At 46.4% G+C, this 17810-nt stretch overlaps 4 protein-coding genes across 6 annotated transcripts in view; 1 reads left to right on the plus strand and 3 right to left on the minus strand.

The window, feature by feature from the left end:
* Positions 1-3924, minus strand: part of vps13c (vacuolar protein sorting 13 homolog C) — a 45945-nt gene extending 42021 nt beyond the window's left edge. Inside the window, exons 1-6 of one of the 3 annotated variants that reach the window (XM_028402045.1) lie at positions 3814-3924; positions 3508-3710; positions 2195-2238; positions 1872-1914; positions 1666-1761; positions 1215-1247 (exon numbers count right to left, since the gene is read on the minus strand). In XM_028402045.1, the coding sequence (XP_028257846.1) occupies positions 1215-1247; positions 1666-1761; positions 1872-1914; positions 2195-2238; positions 3508-3607 (316 nt within the window). In that variant the 5' untranslated portion in view covers positions 3608-3710; positions 3814-3924. Of the gene's footprint in view, positions 1-1214; positions 1248-1665; positions 1762-1871; positions 1915-2194; positions 2239-3507; positions 3733-3813 lie in introns of those variants that run through there. The other 2 variants (XM_028402048.1, XM_028402047.1) reach the window with 2 other exon arrangements.
* A 4845-nt stretch (positions 3925-8769) lies between these two features.
* agrp (agouti related neuropeptide) lies at positions 8770-9447 on the plus strand. Its single transcript, XM_028402049.1, has 3 exons — positions 8770-8908; positions 9089-9186; positions 9256-9447. The coding sequence occupies exons 1-3, from the start codon at positions 8770-8772 to the stop codon at positions 9445-9447; spliced, it is 429 nt and encodes a 142-aa protein (XP_028257850.1).
* Positions 9448-9740: 293 nt separating this feature from the next.
* LOC114433378 (chymotrypsin A-like) lies at positions 9741-11289 on the minus strand. The gene is made up of 7 exons (XM_028401910.1): positions 11199-11289; positions 10902-11005; positions 10744-10823; positions 10591-10669; positions 10331-10511; positions 10046-10179; positions 9741-9965 (listed from the first exon to the last, which is right to left on the minus strand). Exons 1-7 carry the CDS (start codon positions 11248-11250, stop codon positions 9804-9806), a joined length of 792 nt encoding a protein of 263 aa, XP_028257711.1. The 5' UTR covers positions 11251-11289; the 3' UTR covers positions 9741-9803.
* Positions 11290-14266: 2977 nt separating this feature from the next.
* On the minus strand, positions 14267-15916 carry LOC114433377 (chymotrypsin B). The gene is made up of 6 exons (XM_028401909.1): positions 15762-15916; positions 15495-15598; positions 15337-15416; positions 14915-15177; positions 14639-14772; positions 14267-14555 (listed from the first exon to the last, which is right to left on the minus strand). Exons 1-6 carry the CDS (start codon positions 15811-15813, stop codon positions 14394-14396), a joined length of 795 nt encoding a protein of 264 aa, XP_028257710.1. The 5' UTR covers positions 15814-15916; the 3' UTR covers positions 14267-14393.
* Positions 15917-17810: the final 1894 nt, after the last annotated feature.

Consider the following 17810-nt stretch of genomic DNA (forward strand, 5'->3'; position numbering starts at 1 on the left):
GATGAAGGAGAGAGAGAGAGAGAGAGGAAGAGGGAGACAGGACAGAGAGGATGAAGGAGAGAGAGAGAGAGAGAGAGGAAGAGGGAGACAGGACAGAGAGGATGAAGGAGAGAGAGAGGAGAAGAAGAGGGAGACAGGACAGAGAGGATGAAGGAGAGAGAGAGAGGAGAAGAAGAGGGAGACAGGACAGAGAGGATGAAGGAGAGAGAGGAGAAGAAGAGGGAGACAGGACAGAGAGGATGAAGGAGAGAGAGAGGAGGAGAGGAACAAACATGTAGCAAACATACATAACAGAGAAAAAACAGGACAGGTACCTGTGGTATTCTTGAACCCACTGGGAGCCAGTGAAGAGGAGCTGGAACAGGAGAGCTATGATCCAGACCCCTCCTATGAAGGTGGTCATTTAACCCACTTACATCCACTCTTTCAAGTTTTTTAGAAATAAAGGTTGGCGATCGGCCTGTAGTTTCACAAGGTGTCTGGGTCCAGTGAAGGTTTTTAAGGACAGGATAGGAACGATGACAGCAGTTTTAAAAGCCTGTGGTACATATCCTGTTGCCAGAGACAGGTTGACCTGGTCTAATATGGAGTCTCCTATCAGAGGAGTAACATCCTTGAAGAGCCGAGATGGGACGGGCTCTAAAAGGCGTGTAGTAGGTTTAGATTTACTGCTCGGGGAGGTCTGTGGGCTGTAACCTTAGTTCAGATGAAGTGCATCAGTGCTGGGCTCTGCTGCTTCCAACCAGACATTCGGACTATTTGCACTCTATTACCAGTAAATGTCCTCCCTGCTAATGTGTGCTACATTTTTGCTTCTACAAAATTAGCATCATTAGAGAAGTCCCAGGATCAGTGTGTAGAAACCAAGAAATCCCAGGATCAGAGACCAGAAGCTAAACGAAGAGCTGCATCTAATGTCCACTGAAAGGTCTGAGCTGCAATGAGTGCTTCAGTCAGAACGAAGACATCAGAGCCCAATATGTGGCTCCTTCACATAAAAGCTCTCTTTAACCTGGCAGCAAAGAGGCTTTTATTGTGAAAAACATATTTCCCATCATAATCTATTCTATTCTATTCCATCACACAAAAACGTTTTCTGCAGACATACAAGCAGACAGGCGGCCCAGATAGATCCGATGAGATAAGACTTCATTAATCCCAGAGGAAATGCTTTTGAAGATACCAAATCAGATCCACCACCTCTGACAGCTTACCGTTATATGGACACATTGTCAGTTTAGATCCAACTGTAACACACACACACACAACTTAGAACACACTTTCCTCTTACAAGCAGCACCTGGTCTAGCTCCACCTTAAAGATTCAAGACTCAAAGCGTTTGTCATGTGCACTTAAGGAAACACGTCTCCTGCACAATGACATTCTTTTCTTGCTATTGTCCATGAACGCTGCCAGAGTAAATACATAAATAAGTAAAAAGAATAAAACAGAAATGAACTATAGAAATAAAAAGTACGCTCCTTTTAGGGAACAAAATTTCTATATCTCTGAACCTGTGATGACAGAAGACTGAAAATGACTAGTTATCCAAGATTCCTGAAGAAACCTCTCTTCCTGAAGAAGAGATCTGTGCTCAGGGCGGCTCTGCCAGGTGAGGGTAGAAGAACACAGAGTTAACAACATAAGGGTGAACCATCACTTACTGGCTCCAGGAACAACCAGCAGGTACAGACCCTCCAACGTGGCGACCACTGCATCATTGTACAAGTTCTTCCAGGGAATCTTCAATGTCAGCTTCCCTGAAACACACACAGGAAGTCTGTCCGATGACCAGGCGGGACAAACGCTCTCCATGTCATCCCCATGTAAACCCCACATGTTCCCCTCATGTTCAAACATCTGTACTCACCTATCTGTCCTGCCTTGACTTTGAAGGGAACATCAAGGTCACTCTGAACACAAACACACACACTGTTAGCCAGACGCTGATGTGAGCAGACACACAGGACGTTGTGATTGCATCACTGCAGTGATCATGTGATTTGTTCATGTTTGTAGCTGCTGTTATTTAACACATAATGGTGATGATCAGTGACTATAAGACGGCCTGAGGCTTCATGGCACTACCAGCCAAGCAGAGGCAGCAGCAACACACGGGCTACTATGACCGAAGGAAAGCTCTGTGTAACTGGTTCACACTGAAACCACAGCACAAGGTGAGTCAGGACCTACCAGTGCGTTCTCCTTCACCTTCAGGTTCTCCAGGACCACATTTCCTGCAAAGACACAGAACATCCAAAGTCATTCAAGTCATCAATACTATCACTCCGGTGATAATGGCCTCAGTACACTGTACAGTTTTTACCAATCTTATAAGACCATGCATGACACACTATGCGACGTGAATCTAATAAAATTTGGTACGCCTTCAAGTTTGATGCATGCAGACTGCAGTGAATCGCAGACGGTCACAGGTTACGACATACGTCAGCATGCGAGGAGGAGGAGGATGTGGGACGACAGGTCGTAGCAGCTGTCACACTGTGAGACAGTCGTCCTAAATTTCTGACACCGCTAGAAATTTATCTCAGCTTATCTTTGGTCGCAAGACGCTGACAACGGCCACCGTGGAACCTGCCTGTATGACCTCCCTACAACGCCTGGGCATGCTCCTGATGAGGCGGGGGATGTTCTCCTGAGGGATCTCCTCCCAGACCTGGATTAAAGCATCAGCTCCTGGACAGTCTGTGCTGCAGCGTGCTGTTGGTGGATGGAACGAGACATGATGCCCCAGATGTGCTGGATTGGATTCAGGTCTGGGGAACTGGCAGGCCAGTTCATAGCATCAATGCCTTCATCATGCAGGACCTGCTGACACATGCGGCCTAGCATTGTCATCATCAGAAGGAACCCAGGGCCCACTGCACCAGCATGTGGTCTCACAGTGGGTCTGAGGATCTCATCCTGGTACCTGATGGCAGTCAGGGTACCTCTGGCTAGCACATGGAGGGCTGTGCCTCCAAAGAAATGCCTCCCCACACCATCACTGACCCACCACCAAACCGGTCCTGCTGGAGGAGGCTGCAGGCAGCAGAAGGTTCTGCACGGCGTCTCCAGACTGTCACGTCTGTCACGTGTGCTGAGCGTGAACCTGCTCCCATCTGAAGAGAATCTGCCAATCACCCTGCTCCAAGTTGGGCTGTCACACAACAACACGGAAGTAATGGTTCCGAACACTCAACATGTAATCAGCCGACAGCCCCTTTAATGAACAGAATAATGATTTACTGAACTCTGCGGCGCAGTCACTTCCGGGAGCGTCGCTGTGTTGTGGTGAAGAAGCTTTAACAGTCAGAGCCCCGACAATAACCCGTTCATTAGAAAAACGCTGATGTGATTTCATGCTTTTAATCTTTTATACATGACTCTGTGGGTTAGCATGAAGCATGTCGACGTGTTTCGCCGCGGTTGTATGTGTGCAGGACGACGTTAATCTGTGTGTTTATCTGTCAGAGCGGTAGCCACTAGCTAACAGCTGAGCTCACCTCCCCATATCCCAATCTTGAGCTGGGACTTGTCCAGGTTCTCCACGTAGTCTCCGATGAACCTGTTCAGTAGGTCGCTGACTAACGCCTCGAAGACCATGGCTGGAAGCCCCGGCACGGACCCTGGTGGGGTTCACGTCTCAGACGAGTAAAATCAGGTTCGAGTATCTCCGTGATCGACAGACGGTCCTGACCGATCAGCACTGTGCGTGTGTGTGTGAGAGAGAGAGAGAGAAAAGGAGAGTGAGAGAGCATCGATCAGTCAGGTGACAGTGAGTCAGACCAACACTTCACTTTCACTCTGACCTGGTTCTGGTTGAAGCACAAAGATGAAGGATGTTTACAGTGGTGTTGCAGATACCATCAGATGCTTACGAGAGGTTCATCTAGGCAAGGCAAGCTGTGATCTATGAAAGATTCTGCTGCCACAAACCAACCAAACAAACACATAAACAAACCCGTGGCGCAGGTCAGACCCGTGTTTCCTGGAGGGCATGGTCCAACGCTCCTGCTGGACTGTTTATCATATTACAGTTTTTTCTGAATGCTTAAACACTATCAATGATTCTTATAGCACAATTTCTAAAACTATTAATAGTTATATTAAAATCTCTCACTGAGTTTACAAAGCTAAAAGCAGCTTTACACTCAGTTTGCACTTTTGTAACACACAATTTGCAATTGTATAAATATAATCCACTTCACAGCATCTTTGTGCTGAACTGTAAACACAACTCACTGCTTTACACACAACTTCTGATCAACACACTCCTAGTCAAACTACACACATTCATGGCTGGTATTTACACTGCTTTGCCAACTGTCTGGCTACACTGTCACATGTGAGAACTGTTTTACATCATTAGTTCACTTTGCAATCAGCACGAGCTGTAAATAAGCCACAGGTAAGCTTCAGTGTGGAGAACAATGGAGGGAGGAGGAGACTGAGAAGAGAGAGAATTAGAGGAGGAAGGGGACATGAGGAAGCAGGAGGAAGAGGAGGAGGACGAAGACGAGGAGGTGGATTTAGAGGAAGAGGACGAGGAGGTGAAGAGGAAGGAGGAAGGGTAAGAAAAAATAGAATTACTGATGTCATCAGAGCTACAATAGTGGATCATGTGATCAACCACTGAGGGAAGCTGGACAACGGGTTCAGCCTGAGCCGCTACACTGTAGCAAGAATCATAAGGACATATTGATGAGAATGGGTTAGTACAGTTCCCTCACACTGAGTTTTGTAGGTGTACCATACTCTAATGAGAAAAACAACAATACTGTACATGTAAAACTGAAACTGCTACTCCACAGAATTACTAGACATCCAGCATCTGGAAGGAGGCAGGCGAGGATATGGACCAGGCATCATGTCAGGCCTGGATACAGCACTCCAGGAGACATGTTCCCCGGTGCCTTGGACTAGAAGACATTGCATTTGGTGGCCGGACCCAGAGAGACAATGAGACTGATTTTCTCTCTCTCTCTCTCTCTCTCTCTCTCTCTTTCAGTGAAATTGTATGTTTTCTTGTGTTTGTTTTGATGTGAGTGAATAAACATTCATACTTGAAATCTGAATCCCTGTGTTTATAGAACTATTTATGACAAAGGTTTGACCTCACATGGACAGACCTTGTGCACAGAGAAAGCAGAAGCCAGATGTGTTTTCAGTTAATACCATCAGTGTGTAGTTGGCACATTGTGTGCTTAGTAATATGATGGTTTGTGTTAACTGTGTGGTACAAAAATACCATTTTTACAAAGGTTTGAAGAGTTAAGCAAGATGTATTAGCTTTTGCAAGAGATCTACAATGTTTTTCTGTAAGGTTTTTTTATTTGTGTGTAGAGTTTTGCACAAATAGCCAATAGTTACAAAATGTGCTTAAGCAATCAGAAAAAACTGTAAGGAGGAACCTTCCTGCTGCCAGTCGGCCGAGTAGAGGAGGAGAAGAAGAGGGAGACAGGACAGAGAGGATGAAGGAGAGAGAGAGGAGAAGAAGAGGGAGACAGGACAGAGAGGATGAAGGAGAGAGAGAGGAGAAGAAGAGGGAGACAGGACAGAGAGGATGAAGGAGAGAGAGAGGAGAAGAAGAGGGAGACAGGACAGAGAGGATGAAGGAGAGAGAGAGGAGAAGAAGAGGGAGACAGGACAGAGAGGATGAAGGAGAGAGAGAGAGGAAGAAGAGGGAGACAGGACAGAGAGGATGAAGGAGAGAGAGAGAGGAGAAGAGGGAGACAGGACAGAGAGGATGAAGGAGAGAGAGAGGAGAAGAAGAGGGAGACAGGACAGAGAGGATGAAGGAGAGAGAGAGGAGAAGAAGAGGGAGACAGGACAGAGAGGATGAAGGAGAGAGAGAGGAGCAAACATGCAGCAAGATGAAACAGTGATTATATTATAATGGACGACTATATATATCGTCAGTCCATAGTACTCATGTGTCTTTATGAAAAACAATTGATGATGATGATGATGATGATGATGATGATGATGATGATGATGATGATGTATGTTGTTTGTCATTAAAGGTGTCATTGATTTGTTTTTGTCCACTTCACCCACATGAATTTTAAAAACAACATGATTTACTTTCAGGTTGTTTTTAATTCAGTTCAATTCAGTTTTATTTATACAGCACATTTCACAATCAGAAATTGTCTCAAAGCGCTTCACAGAAACTCAGAGCGTGAGACCCTGAACCTGAACCCCTCTAAGAGCACTGTGGCAAGGAAACACTCCCTTTAAGAGGAAGAAACCTTGAGCAGGGCCCGTCAGCCTGTTAGGCAGATAATCTTAAAAACAAACAAACAAACCACCGTGGTAACAGTTCGGCCCTAAAACAGGAAGTGTGTGAGGGCATCTGGCAGGACAAACATGTCAATTAAAGTCATTTCCTGCTGATAGGTCATAATCAGAGTTCATATTAAAGCAGCATCTGAGCTCATTTACACAAAGTGCAGAGATGATGTCATTGGCGTGTCACTGTTCAGGGAATAGGCGCCATGTTTGTAGATAGAGGAAGTGGCAGATTGACAGTAATGGAAGAAATGACAAGCAAGCAGCTGACCTAATGTTCTCCAATCGAGGGCTTATTGAGGAGTGTACGGTGCTCTAATGAACACTCAGGTCACACCATTCACCTTTATTGATCAGCTGACCACAGAACATGTGACTCATAAAAGCCCTTCCACTAACTAGCACTGTCAGTGGTAGGAGGTAACCATGGCAATGTGTTCCCGTCAAATCCTACATCTGCCTCTCTGAGAGGGTACAGAGCCACATAGCTCCTGTCTTCCCGGAGCCCAGGTCTTTGGCTCCGATCGACTTGATGTGGTCACCTGTGGCTCACGTTGACTGTCACATCAGACACCTGAAGTAAACACATCTCATGTCCTCAGGAACGAAAAGGGCTTTTTAGGAGAGGAGAGGAGAGGAGGAGAGGAGGAGAGGAGGAGAGGAGAGGAGAGAGGAGAGGAGAGGAGAGGAGAGGAGAGGAGAGGAGAGGAGAGGAGAGGAGAGGAGAGGAGGAGAGGAGAGGAGAGGAGAGGAGAGGAGAGGAGAGGAGAGGAGAGGAGAGGAGAGGAGGAGAGAGGAGAGGAGGAGAGGAGGAGAGGAGGAGAGGAGAGGAGAGGAGGAGAGGAGAGGAGAGGAGAGGAGAGGAGAGGAGAGGAGAGGAGAGGAGAGGAGAGGAGAGGAGAGGAGAGGAGGAGAGGAGAGGAGAGGAGAGGAGAGGAGAGGAGAGGAGAGGAGAGGAGGAGAGGAGAGGAGAGGAGGAGAGGAGGAGAGGAGAGGAGAGGAGAGGAGAGGAGAGGAGAGGAGAGGAGAGGAGAGGAGGAGAGGAGAGGAGGAGAGGAGAGGAGAGGAGAGGAGAGGAGAGGAGAGGAGAGGAGGAGAGAGGAGAGGAGGAGAGGAGGAGAGGAGGAGAGGAGAGGAGAGGAGGAGAGGAGAGGAGAGGAGAGGAGAGGAGAGGAGAGGAGAGGAGAGGAGGAGAGGAGAGGAGAGGAGAGGAGAGGAGGAGAGGAGGAGAGGAGAGGAGGAGAGGAGGAGAGGAGGAGAGGAGGAGAGGAGAGGAGGAGAGGAGAGGGAGAGGAGAGGAGAGGAGAGGAGATGGGGGTGCTGCTCAGTAGATCATGTTGGGAGAAAATGTGAAAATTAACATGAATAACCAGGAATCCATCGAATAAGTTCGATTCAAAGCACATTCTCTGTGTGTGATAAAACAATGTGATCCTAGAGTGAAAGGCAGCACTCAGATCCAACAGAACATGGACAGGGACTAGTCTGAAGCTTGGGGAGTCATTTGGAACTTTAACCAGTCCTGTTTCTGTGCTGTGAGGGAAAACCTCCTTTAAAACTGTCCATGGCGGTGTCTGTGTTTGTGTATTAAACTAGTAAGACATCCTCCTGTGACATTAAAAAATCCAAAAAGTCTTCATTTACAGTGTTCATGGCTATTATTTTTTTTTCTATATAAAAAGACCCTGACATCTTGACTTTACCTTATAACGGCTTCTCTTTCATGAATATGGATCACAGCGTCAAGGTCACTGTGTTTGTGATGATGATGATGATGATGATGTCAGGAGGGGTCCAATCCATGTCAAACCCACCAGTCATGTGACCTCCTTCCTGTCCAGCAGCCTTTAAATCACCTTCGTCCCCTGAGAGAGAGAGAAACAGAGCAAGGAGTCACAGAAACAGGTGAGTGTCCATCTCTTCCTCTCTCGGTCTCCTGCAGTGTTTTCTCTGTACATGTATATTACATGTAAAGAGTTCATATAGATATTATCTATGTAGATATTGACTTTCCTTTGTACAAACTGCTGCCTTTTATAATATATATTATTACCCTGTACATTTCTGATGTGATCTGAACCAGAGTGCAGTGTTTTATGAATTTCTAATGATGAAGGTCTTAAAGGTTGCTTTTCTTTTTTCATATCATCCTGACATCCTCTTGTTCTCATATTGACTATATAGTCTGTGTAAAAGAAATTCCATCATTCTAAAATAATTAGATTTCAATTGTTGAGTTTATGAACCATGCTGATCCACAAATCCATACAAAGTTCATGTATTCAGACGGATTCAGTTCCTCAGCACTGAAGGTGTCAATGCACTGACAGAAAATCACTAAGTGGATGGTAACATGTTTAAACTGATGACCTGAAATACAAGAGCTCCACCACCGCTGCTTAGATAAACTCCCATCCTCTCTCCTCTCAGAGGCGTTCATCTGGAGAAGCTGAGGATTCTGTGACAGCAGCAAGATGTTTGGCTCGGTGCTGCTCTGCTGTTGGTCCTTTAGTCTGCTGCGTCTCTCCTCCTCTCTGGTTCATGGGAACATTCAGACAGATGAAGGTTTGGTCACCGGCCATCGCAGCGAAACCTCCTACCTGTCTGACATCGGTCAGTAACACCTGTCCAGTCTTTTTAGAATGGTGACTTCCTGTTTGAGGCTGGATTGTAAAACATGGCTTCACTTCAGTGCAGCTCTGTCTTGATTTTCACTCTTTGGGTACCACAGATCATATACATATTATTATATTATAGTCATATTTGACACTGTTAATTAAATGATGGTTGCAGAGAGAAGCCACGCCAGTGACCCTGTGCACGACCCCACCCTGCTGCAAGTTGACTCTGTGGAGGATCACTTCCTGATGGATGCAGGGTCCTATGACGAGGTATTGCAATCAGCTGTCCATCACTGTGCTCAAGGTCCACTGCTCTGAATTCCTCCATGCTTTTTTCAGGACATGTCGGCAGCATTACAGCTCCAGGGTCGCGCCATGCGGTCACCTCGGCGCTGCATCCCTCACCAGCAGTCTTGTTTGGGTTACCAGCTGCCGTGCTGTGACCTCTGTGACACCTGCTACTGTCGCTTCTTCAACGCCATCTGCTACTGCCGCCGTGTGGGCCATGCCTGTCCACCCAGACGCACATGATGGTGAGATGCTGTGGCCCAAGAAACGCTGAAACATGTTTGTGTTACATGTTGCATTGATCTTGCTCTTTGTGTAATAAAATGCTGCTGAAGAGAAGATGTGCTCAAATGTTTGTGTCAGACTTTCCAACATTATTTACAAAATAAAAAAGTTACTTTTCATTACTTTACTGCCAGCTTCAGTTGTATGTTAGGCTATGCTAAAGCTAACTGCAGTTCTGAGCTGAGCATAAAGTTTCACACTCAGCTGGCATCGTTGGTCTGCATCAACAAACAAAAGCACCAAGAGGCTCGTTTCAGGGTTTAGAGTTTTATTGAACATCAGTTACAAACAGGAAGTGCTCCTGAGGGACACGTTCAGTTGGCAGCAATGGTCTGGTCCACCCAGGCGCGCAGCTCGGTGACACGGGCATAGACGCCAGGCGTTGTGGGAGTGCAGGTGCCACTCCCCCAGGACACAATACCAACCAGAGTCCAGGCTCCAGCCTTCTGGCAGACCAGAGGACCACCGGAGTCACCCTGAGAAACAAACATCAACACATGACCAACAGGACAACACAACAGGCCTGCCCTTAGAGGTAGACCAAGCTCCCACCCACCATGCAAGAGGAAGCTCCAGAGGCTCCAGCGCAAATCATCAGGTTGGTGATCTTGTTGCCCCAGTAACGACGGCAGTCATCATTGGTCAACAGGGGCAGAGCGGCCTGCTGCAGCCGGGCAGGGGTGTCAGGAGCTGCAACACACATCAGACAGGTTCATATACACACTTCATACTACAAGTGCTACAAGTGTTTCCTCTGCTCTATCTGCTGGTCTGAACACACACAAAAAACATTGACGTGAACATTTGTCTTCGATTGGCCCTGTACTGCTGCTGCTCGCACCGTTGTAGCGGGTCAGGCCCCAGCCTGAGGTCACACACTTCATGCCTCCAGGGAAGTTGTCTCCAGTTTCAGCAACACACACAGGGGAAACACGCATGTTGAGTTGGGCGGGGCTGGCCAGCTTGATGAGCAGGATGTCGTTGTTGATGGTAAAGCCATTGTAATTGGGGTGCTTGAACACCTGGGAGAAGACACATCGTTATGGCTTTTGGACAAAGCGATCAAACGATGTGATGGGAAGTTTATCCAGCTCCACCCACCTTGCCGACCTTCATGACCTGGATGTTCTCGGCATTGGAGGAGCGGTCATGTTCTCCGAGGATCACACGATGGGAGGTCCTGCTCAGAACAGAAACAGGTGTGAGCATCATCACATCAAACACCTGACAGGAAGTGCAGCTCGGGGTATTTACTTGACGTTGCAGTGAGCAGCTGTCACCACCCAGTTCTCATTGATGAGAGAGCCACCACAGAAGTGGAAGCCGGTGTAATCCTGAAAGCAACAACAGTGAACCCTCATTCATAACACATCCGTGTGTGTGTGTGTGTGTGTGTGGGCACGTGCATTTACCTGCAGGGACACCTGCCAGGGCCAGGAGTGAGGCACTGCCTCCTCACCGTTCACGATACGAGAGTACCCAGTGATGACAGGAGGGATTGCGGGAATGCCGCAACCTGTTGACACCATCATTACATCATCAATAAGCAAGCAACAACACAAGTGTGGGCTTCAGCCCGTCCCTGATATTGATCCATAATTTCATGTCTCAATTATGGATGCAAAATAATAAGTCGATCAGTAAAATGAAGCAGGCAGGGAACTCCAATCCTGCTTCGCTCTCTCTCAGCTGGGACTCTGAGGTCTCACCGTAGGCAGCGCCAGCAAAGGCGAAGCAGGAGAGGATCCACAGGAAGGCCATGGCTCGATCATGCTGGGTCTGTCTGAGCGAGGAGCTTTTATACACTGTGGAGCACGTGGGCGAGACTGGAGGGGACAGCTTATCAGGAGACAGTGTGAGTTTTGACAGCTGATGCTGACACAAGTTTCCAGGAGGCAAACTTTCCTTTTGTGTCACTGCACATACATAAAAAATCTTTAAACCAACCGAAGCAAATTATTCCATTCTAAGTTCTGTATGAATATATTATATAAATAAAATATATTTTTATTTAGTTTGTATTAATGACAAATATGTTTTAAATTATTTATGTTGTTATTGTTTTAGTAATTTTAATGAAAACAGTGTGAAGTATGTTAAAATGACATAAATCTGTGGTTTCACTGAGGAAATGTGTATATTCACACTATTACATTGGATCATAATTGATCATTTGATAACACCATATAAGGTGTGCTAACAGGCTGGACAGACTGACCAGGCGGACCGGCTCTGTGGTCGGCATGAAGCTGGACTCCCTGGTGACAGTGGCAGAGAGGAGGACACTAAGAAAACTCCTGGCTGTTGTGTCCCCCGGTCCATCAAACTCTACAACTCTGCGTTTGGCAGGAGGGGGAGAAGGAGGGAGGAGTGCAGCCCGCCTGATACAACACACGTGCAATAATTTATATGTGCAATAATCCATCTGTACCATCTGTGCTGTGCAACGTTTGTACATAATCCCTCTCATCATTTATTTTTACTGTACTATGTTCTATTTTATTCTATTTAACTCTTGCTCTGACTGTCGGGGTTCTATTGCTGCTGGTACCAGAACTTCCCTGAGGGACCTTCCCAGGGGATTAATAAAGTCTATTCTATTCTATTCTATTCTATTCTATTCTATTCTATTCTATTCTATTCTATTCTATTCTATATATAATTGAAAATGTCATGCACATATGAATGGACAGTTGGTGCTCAGTTGAAGGTCAGCAGGCTGAAACATGTGTGTGTTTCCCAGCAGAAGTGAGTTTATCAGCAGTGACCTGAACATCAACATGTTGTGAGAACCAGGGCAGCGTCCTGTTGGCGTGTGTCTTCAGATTGAGGAGAATAAACATCAACAAGGTTTCTGTCATTTCATATCATGTGGTCCTGTCTACTGAAGAGAAGCAACATACAAATATGATGTTTGTGTGACAATGAATGGGCCAGACCAAGCTGGACTCACAGGGCACTCTGTGTGTTCTCTCAGGATCAATAAAGTATGTTGATGAAGATTCTCAGTCATCCAGGTCATCATACGTAGAGAAGATTGAAGCAAGGCGTCTGGACTTGTAGAGTTTTCTTGAAGACGTTTCGCTGCTCATCCAAGCAGCTTCATCAGTTCTGACTGTTTGGTGGGAAACATGGTTTATATGTGGTTACAGACCTCAGTGGGTGGGTCTGGGTAAAACTTAAAAACTGAAAAAACAATAGCACTAAATGTTTCCATACTTACCTGTGATGTTCTGGCTGACTGGGCCAGGTGTGTCTAACGACTGGCTAACGACTATGAAACTGCCGGAGGGGGACTGATTGACAGCCCTTTGTTCTTACTGTGAGTATGTGCAAACTTCCTGGGAATGGATGGAATCACTGCATTGTATGTGGTAGAAAGATGATGTCTGAGGCCACCACCTCTGTTAAGGGAAGGTTTTTCCAGCTTAACATAGATGGCTTCCTTGACTCCTCTTTCATACCACCTTTCCTCCCTGTCTAAAATGTGAATGTTGTTGTCCTCAAAGGAGTGTCCTTTGTCTTTGAGGTGGAGGTGAACAGCTGAGTCTTGTCCTGAAGATCAATAAAGTATCTATCTGTCATCTGCCTGTTTTATTACAACATAAATACCAATCAGTGTATTCATATGAATGATCAGAAATAACTAATGAGGTCTGTGAGCAGAACTGTCAATGATCGGTCTGGCCTTTGGAACACTGTGCCCACAATGTTGTATTCATTGTTTTTATTCTCATTTTCATGCCAACATGTTTAGATATCAAAGAGAACCACACTCTGAGGGGTTCACAGGTGGCAACAGGCAGCGACACGTGTAATCACAGTCACACCAACAGTAACGCTTCCTGTTAGCGCTGCAGTATTGAACAGTGATCAGGATGTTTGACAGTGGATGTTCTTTCTCCTCCTCCATCAGCCATTTTATTGACAACCCTTAAAGTGATACAGACACAGGGCTAAGGTACTCTAAACTCCAACTCCCAGAATGCACTGGGCTGAAACTTCTAAAGTGAGATGTATAACAAACAGTGTCACAGCTGTGCTATGAGACAGAATATAAAGTGTGTTCACAGACACTTTGTGGGGGATCATGAGGTCCTGTCCATGTGTGGACCAAAGCTGTCCTGTCAAATGTTCGTGGACGCTGCAGACAGAGACTCCAGCAGCTGTCCCTGCTGTGCACCACTCTCTTCCTGCTACTGATGTCTGACTCCTCTGAACTGTCTGTTGCTTCTATAAGCAGCTCTGAGTCCAACACTAAGCTGTGAAGTCCACTGTGTGAACAATGAGAAGTCGTGTTTTTAGTGAGAGCAGCAGATGAAGCATGTTGGACGTAAACAAACTCCACAAGCGGACTGCATGGTGGGAGGCGTTTATTAACAACGGCAGAGCTGATTCTGACAAGCTTGACTAGAACCTGGTATGGACCAAAAGCAGAGGGTTACACCTATACACACACAGGGTTTTATTTCTGTTCTGGATCCTGGATGTTTGTCAGGTTTTATGAGTGCTCTAGTGTAAAAGGAACAGACGAGTTAGACGTGAGCACTGAGCAGTCTGTCAGATGACCCTTGGTGTGTTCACACATGGTGCTGAACGGGGCACAAACGGGGCAGATATGAAGACCAGCAGGTGTGTGATGGTGAGCATTTTCTCTTTATGTTGTTTCTATTCCTGTTGTATCTGATCACTCTGATTTCATTTCTCTGACTTGTATGCTTAGCCAACGTGTGTTGTGTCAATACAAAGCACTGAAGCTGATTCAGAACACAAACTCTTTTTGTACATGTTAATGTTTTTATTGTCACTCAGTGTCCTCATATTGTGGAACTACCAGACATAATCATGGCTAAGGTTCAGGGGTCAGGGGAATTCCCGGTGACAGCACATCTTCATCCGAGTGTTTAGTTGGCGGCGAGGATCTGATCAACCCACCCACGGAGTTCAGTGACACGGGCATAGACAGCGGGAGTGGAGGTGGAGCAACGGCTGCTTCCCCAGGACACGATACCAACCAGGGTCCAGACGTTGTCCTTCTCACAGACCAGAGGGCCGCCAGAGTCGCCCTAGACATGAACAAAAACAAGACGATGTGAACGACAAGGACTGTGGCGCTCATCAATGTGAAAGGTTAAAAATGGGACCTCACCATGCAGGAAGTGGCTCCAGCTCCTCCGGCACAGATCATGACACTGGAGATGTTGCTGCCCCAGTGTTTCTTACACTGCTCGTTGGACAGAAGGGGCAGAGCGGCCTGCTGCAGCTTGTTGGGAGTGCTGGGAGCTGTGGGAGACAAACATAGCATCATGACCTGTGTCTGTGTTCACACAGTAACGGACTGTGTGTCTGTGGTTAACTAACCCTAACCCTAACCCTGGGGATCATGAAGTCTGGATCCAGCATGTGTCTGTTTGAAGGTCCTCACCATTGTAGCGGGTCAGACCCCAGCCGGATGTGACGCAGGTCATGCCTGCGGCGAAGTTGTCAGTGGACTCGGCGAGGCAGACAGGGGACACATTGGTTCCCAGGCGGGCAGGGGTGGCCAGCTTGATGAGGGTGATGTCGTTGTTGATGGTACTGGGGTTCCACTTGGGGTGGGTGAACACTTGTGCAGGCTTCAGCACCTGGACGTCCTCGCTGGAGCCGTAGCCCTTGTCGTGTTCTCCAGCAATCACACGGTGGTAGGTCCTGAGGGGAAACAGGAAACAAGGATTTAATGGCTCAGTTATCCCTCCATATCTACCCATTTGTTGCTGAAGCTGCACATCAAAGAGCGTCTCAATGAATCTGAGGTGACATCTCATATCAGCACTGCCTCTGATCACGTTTCTGTAGCATCACACCTACTTGACGTTGCAGTGAGCAGCAGTGACCACCCAGTTCTCGTTGATCAGAGATCCTCCACAGAAGTGGAAGCCATTGGATTGCTAGGAGGAAAACCAACACGAGTCAGTCACTGATGATGATGCTGATGATGAAGATGAAGAAGGCGTCAGCTGACCCACCTGCAGAGACACCTGCCAGGGCCAGGAGTGAGGCACGGCCTCTTCACCGTTGACAATGCGGGCATAGCCAGTCACCTGGGGGGGAATGGCGGGGGTGCCGCAGCCTGACAGGAGGAGACGGAGCAAATTTCACTGGACATTGTCCTCACATTAGAACAACATCAACCAAGTTGTTTTGAGTTTTAAGACTGTTTACTGTTTTAGAAAGTTTCAATTAGGTCCAGAAGCAGAAAATGAAAACTTTTAAATTTGTGGAAGTTGACTCACCATAGGCAGCGCTGACAAAGGCAAGGCAGGGGACGATCCAGAGGAAAGCCATTGTGACGATGATGGGGACGGACAGACGAACTGCTGTTTTATCCTCGGAGCCAGCTGGACCTCAGCCAATCGGAGCGGCCAGAGGTTTATCAGCTCAGCTGTCAGCTGGTTATCACGGCTGAGGCGTTGGTGGTGTTCTCACAGGCCACACGCCCAAACACGCAGCTCTCTGATTGGCTGAATAACATGAAAACATGGAGACGAGTTCATAATGTTTTATTGAACTCAAACCAACTCAGCAGAGCTATAACTAAACGTAACACGGCATGATTCCATTCTTTCTCTCGTTTTAGAAGAGCTGCCTACACAACAATAGATTTGATCAATATTAATCAATACATAATGAAATAGCTTATTTATGGTGAATATAGAAAAATGTTCAGACCCTCATTATTCATCAATCCAAACTCAGAGAGTTTAAAAACAGTTTAAATATTAAAGTCTGAACATCATCACACGTTAATGAACAGATGTTTAGAGCACAGTGACCGACAGGAAGCGGACAGTAGTCAGTTAATGTGTGACATGCTGATAAAACCTGCACACTCAGCTCAGCTAAAAACTCCTGCTGACAAATTATTAACAACAAAACTTTACAAATAATAACCTGTTATCAACAAAACATCATTTCACACTAAAGAGTGCTTAGTTTGTAGTTTACTGTGTGAGCTCTCTGACTCAGAGATCATGTGTAAATCTGTGAAAGCTCTGCACACTTCAGAACAAACAGCAGATGTAGTGTTTATGGTGATAACATGCTCATACACAGGAGGCCCTTGTTGTCTTCAGTCTGTTTGGATTTTGGATAAATTGCAGATTGCAGTTTACTCTTTTCACCACAATGAACACATTGTATAAAGCAGAAACTCTCTCTCAGCTGCAGCAAAAGTCCAGAGATAAGCCCTGAAAGGCAGCCGTTTGAAATCTTCGTGAGGATGGACTGTTGGACTACAGATTCAGTCACACATCTGAAAACAATTTGTCTAAATTATAGGCTGATAAATCATTTCTGTCCCCCAGCTGTGTTTCCTCACATTAGGGCGACTGAAGATGCAGGTACAGACACTGGGTCCTTATGTAAAACATTCTGGTAAAGGTAGGGTAGGAGGTTTTAAAACTCAGTGAGAGTCAGCCAGATTTAAAGTAAACACACGCCCCTTTCTCTTGGACCTCACCCCGAAGCCACGCCTCCAATCACATGGACGCATCACCTGAAGACGAGCTGCGGTCTGTGACTTCGGCCATCATGCACGTACCTCTCTGGTGCACAGAGCAGGAAGAGAGTGACAACCAGCCAATCCTCCTACAGGGTCCACCCGGAGGATTGATGATGTTTTTATGTTTTATAGCTTCAGATGATTCATATTCTTCATTTTAATGAGAAACTGATGAACTAATCGGTTGCTGTCGGATTGTAAATAGAAGTTACACTGATTTAACACAAAGTGCATCAGAAGGAAACCTCCTACCCGACCTTTAACATTTATCACCCCGCAGAGCATTGGAAGTTTTAAACTCATCTGTCTGCCAATACAATCACTACATCAGCTGCTGATGTCTCTAACTGAAACAGGACAAATGTCAAAGTTCCTCTGGTTGTCTCTATGGTAACCACTCTGGAGCTTGTGCTTCTGAAAGGTTTCTGCTCTATCAGCTGCAACTCTGAGACGGATCCTCTGACTTTGAACTGACAGAGCAACACACGTTATTAAATGTGTGATATCATAAACTATCAGACCGGAAATGAACTGTGTTGACTGGGAACACATTGTCTTGTCACCTTCTGTCCTCCTGATCATGCCTCATTTTATCACGTTTACCTTCTGATGGTTATATCAACAGGAAGAGTGTGAAGTCAAACCTTCAGCCAGCTCAGTCCTCCTGAGAGCATCAAAGTGTCCTAGAGCAGCCGGGGGTCTGTGTGTAGTGTCTGTGTCAGAAAAACTTTTTATAGAACTCTTTAAAATTACTGTGAAAAATCTCCCACATCTCAAAAAA

The sequence above is a fragment of the Parambassis ranga genome, chromosome 3 (genome assembly GCF_900634625.1).
Source record: "Parambassis ranga chromosome 3, fParRan2.1, whole genome shotgun sequence".
NCBI lineage: Eukaryota > Metazoa > Chordata > Actinopteri > Ambassidae > Parambassis > Parambassis ranga.